This window comes from Zerene cesonia, chromosome 29 (genome assembly GCF_012273895.1).
Source record: "Zerene cesonia ecotype Mississippi chromosome 29, Zerene_cesonia_1.1, whole genome shotgun sequence".
Taxonomy (NCBI): domain Eukaryota; kingdom Metazoa; phylum Arthropoda; class Insecta; order Lepidoptera; family Pieridae; genus Zerene; species Zerene cesonia.
In genome coordinates, this window is record NC_052130.1 from 96440 (window position 1) to 99238 (window position 2799).

Sequence of the window (2799 nt, forward strand, 5' to 3'; positions counted from 1 at the left end):
ACCACCTGGATGCATGGCGCACTACTACTGTGCGCTTCTCGCGGCATTTTTTGCCAAGAACAACCCTCCTGTGGAATGTTCTACCATCTTCGGTCTTCCCAGGGACATTCGATGGGGATACCTTCAAGAAAAGGGCATATCATTTTCTCAAAGGCCGGCAACACACTCGCGATGCTTATGGGCGGCGGGCGTCACTTTCCATCAGGTGACCCGCCTGCTCGTTTGCCTGCTAGGCGATAAAAAAAAAAAAAAAAAAAAAAAAAACTTATTATTTCATAGACAATTTTTTTTACAAAAGCTGTGTTTCAAAAATATTCAAGTAACTAACAAGAATATAAAAGTTTTTCCTTTTCTGGCAGTGTCATTGTAACAACAAAACAAACTAGTAACAGCTTTCACTCACAGAGACCAACTTCTTCTTCATTCATTGTAAAAATAATGAACATACTTTTGTGCTCTAAAACTCAATAATATGCAGCTTCCATTCTATCCAGAACTTTCTAACTCATTATATATATATATATATATATATATATATATATATATATATATATATATATATATATATATATATATATATATATATATATATATATATATATATATATATATATATATATATATATATATATATATATGCACAAATATATATATATATATATATATATATATTTGTGCATGTTTATTTTGCTACAAAAGTATCAATTATTATACTGCATCATCGCTACATCGTAAATAATAACTATTCCTGTTTCCGTGGGTTTCTGATATAAAAACTATGTCTTCTCTCAGGCCTCAAGCTGTCTGCCAAATTGGGATTAAGGAGTGAAGAAAGACAGACAGACAGAGAGACTAAGGCATTCATACTGATCGGTGAGGAGGGATTACACCGACCGATTTTATTACTATAAACGAAATATACTTATAAATCCCTATGTGGCGACATAGCTTCATAGAAGACAATATTACAATATATTAAAATCTAAATGGCTCTAGAAATCCTAACTCAAGCGATTCAGTCTTTTTCACCAAGTCCACCAGTAGTTAGTGGTCGAACCAAGTGTAGCGTGACTCTGAGCTGGTCTCCAGACCCGTTCGGCTTCATTCAGGAGCATCTGGTTTATACTGTGCAGAGGAAGGAGAAGGTCCCAGACTGGGTCACTGTTTACAGGTACGGCACGTAATTTATTGCATATATTCCAGTAATGGTTTTTCATACATTTATGTAAACTTTATTGTAGAAATCAAAGAATTGATTTTGTTTATTTAACGGAATGAGATGTTTCAACAAAGAGATTATAGAAATATAGATGAGCCTATGCTGAAGTATATGCTAGTGTTCTAACGATCTCTCGGCACAAAAACATGTCATTTAATCACTAAGAAACAAGAAAAAGACCCTATCACCGTTTTTCATTTATCTACAAGTATTTTATAGTAATTAACCATCGCATCATAATTCAATATTATCTAAAAAGCTTACGTCTGTTTATAATTTATTGTTATGTCCATTTAAAAGTTCGAGTCTCATCTGATAAGGTTACACAGTGTTGGAAGGAGGGAAGATTGATTCCTCGTCAGATAACAATCAGTGGAAAACTTTATTTCATACCACAAACAATATTAAGTACTCCAAAACAACACGAGAATAAAATATTATTCAATGCCAATTTTTCTTATTTATCCCTCGGCTTCAAAGTAATTTGTACGCATCAATTTTGGAAGATGATAAATTTGCGCAGATTATCTCCGGGAGAATTTGTTTTCATTACATAAAAACCGTAAAAATGATAAATCTCGAAAGCTTACTGCGAATTTTAAAGCGAGTTAATATATAAATAACCTTAAATTCATAGAGAAGTTTATTAGTAAAGCATAAAATATTAATTGAACGAGTTTCTGCTTCTTTTCCCGCGCATGTTATTACCACAGATAACATAATACTGTACTAGTATCACATATGAAACAAACAAAGAAAGAAAGAAAGAAAATAAGCTTTATTGCCACATAAAAAAACTAAAATAAAAAAATAAAAAATGTTATCTATATATATTATCTGTGGCCGCTTGGAGCCTATTTTGGTAGGTTTATAGTGGGTTCTCGTCGCCGACGTGCAAACAATATGAGTTTTCATATTTAATAACTAAAGTTTTCATAACTAAATAAGATTTTTTTCATATCTGTAAATTCGTAACTGATTTAGTACACTTTAAAAACTTTATCAACCTATATGACCTACCGCCCCGGCTTCGCCCGTGGTACATATATTGCCTATAGCCTTCTTCAATAAATGGGCTATCTAACACTAAAAAAATCGGACCAGTAGATCCTGAGTTATAATATTAGTATAGATAAGAGCCTGAGAAAAACTTGTAATTAATTGCTGTTTTAACAAGCCCATACAGAATAAAAGCTACGTAGTGCATGTTATGTTTTTATCTTATCTAATATTGCGTGGTGTCTATTCATATAAAATAATGTTGTGTGTTGTTATTGTGTAGTAAAGCATTAGCTTTATATAATGAATACGAGCAGTGCCAATTGCATTATTTTATTTTATTATTTTATCTTTTCACAAGATATGTTATATACTAGCGGCCGCCCCAGTTTCACCCGTGGTACGTTTTTTCTGTACATAAGAACATTCCGTGTGCTTTAACGACAATCTTCAAAAAAATTTTATCAAATTGATCGAGCCATTTTCGAGTTTCACGTTTAGCAACACATTTGTCGATTCATCACTACGTAGTATAGAACAAAGTCACATTCCGCCTGTGAGTCTACATGCTTAGATCTTTA

At 32.5% G+C, this 2799-nt stretch overlaps 1 protein-coding gene across 1 annotated transcript in view; it reads right to left on the reverse strand.

Moving 5' to 3' along the window:
• LOC119837977 (delta-latroinsectotoxin-Lt1a) overlaps positions 1–428 on the reverse strand; it is a 9814-nt gene extending 9386 nt beyond the window's left edge. The window contains exons 1-2 of the mRNA XM_038363789.1: positions 414–428; positions 3–121 (exon numbers count right to left, since the gene is read on the reverse strand). Coding sequence (XP_038219717.1) covers positions 3–121; positions 414–428 — 134 coding nt within the window. The remainder of the gene's footprint in view (positions 1–2; positions 122–413) is intronic.
• Between the last annotated feature and the right edge of the window lie 2371 nt (positions 429–2799).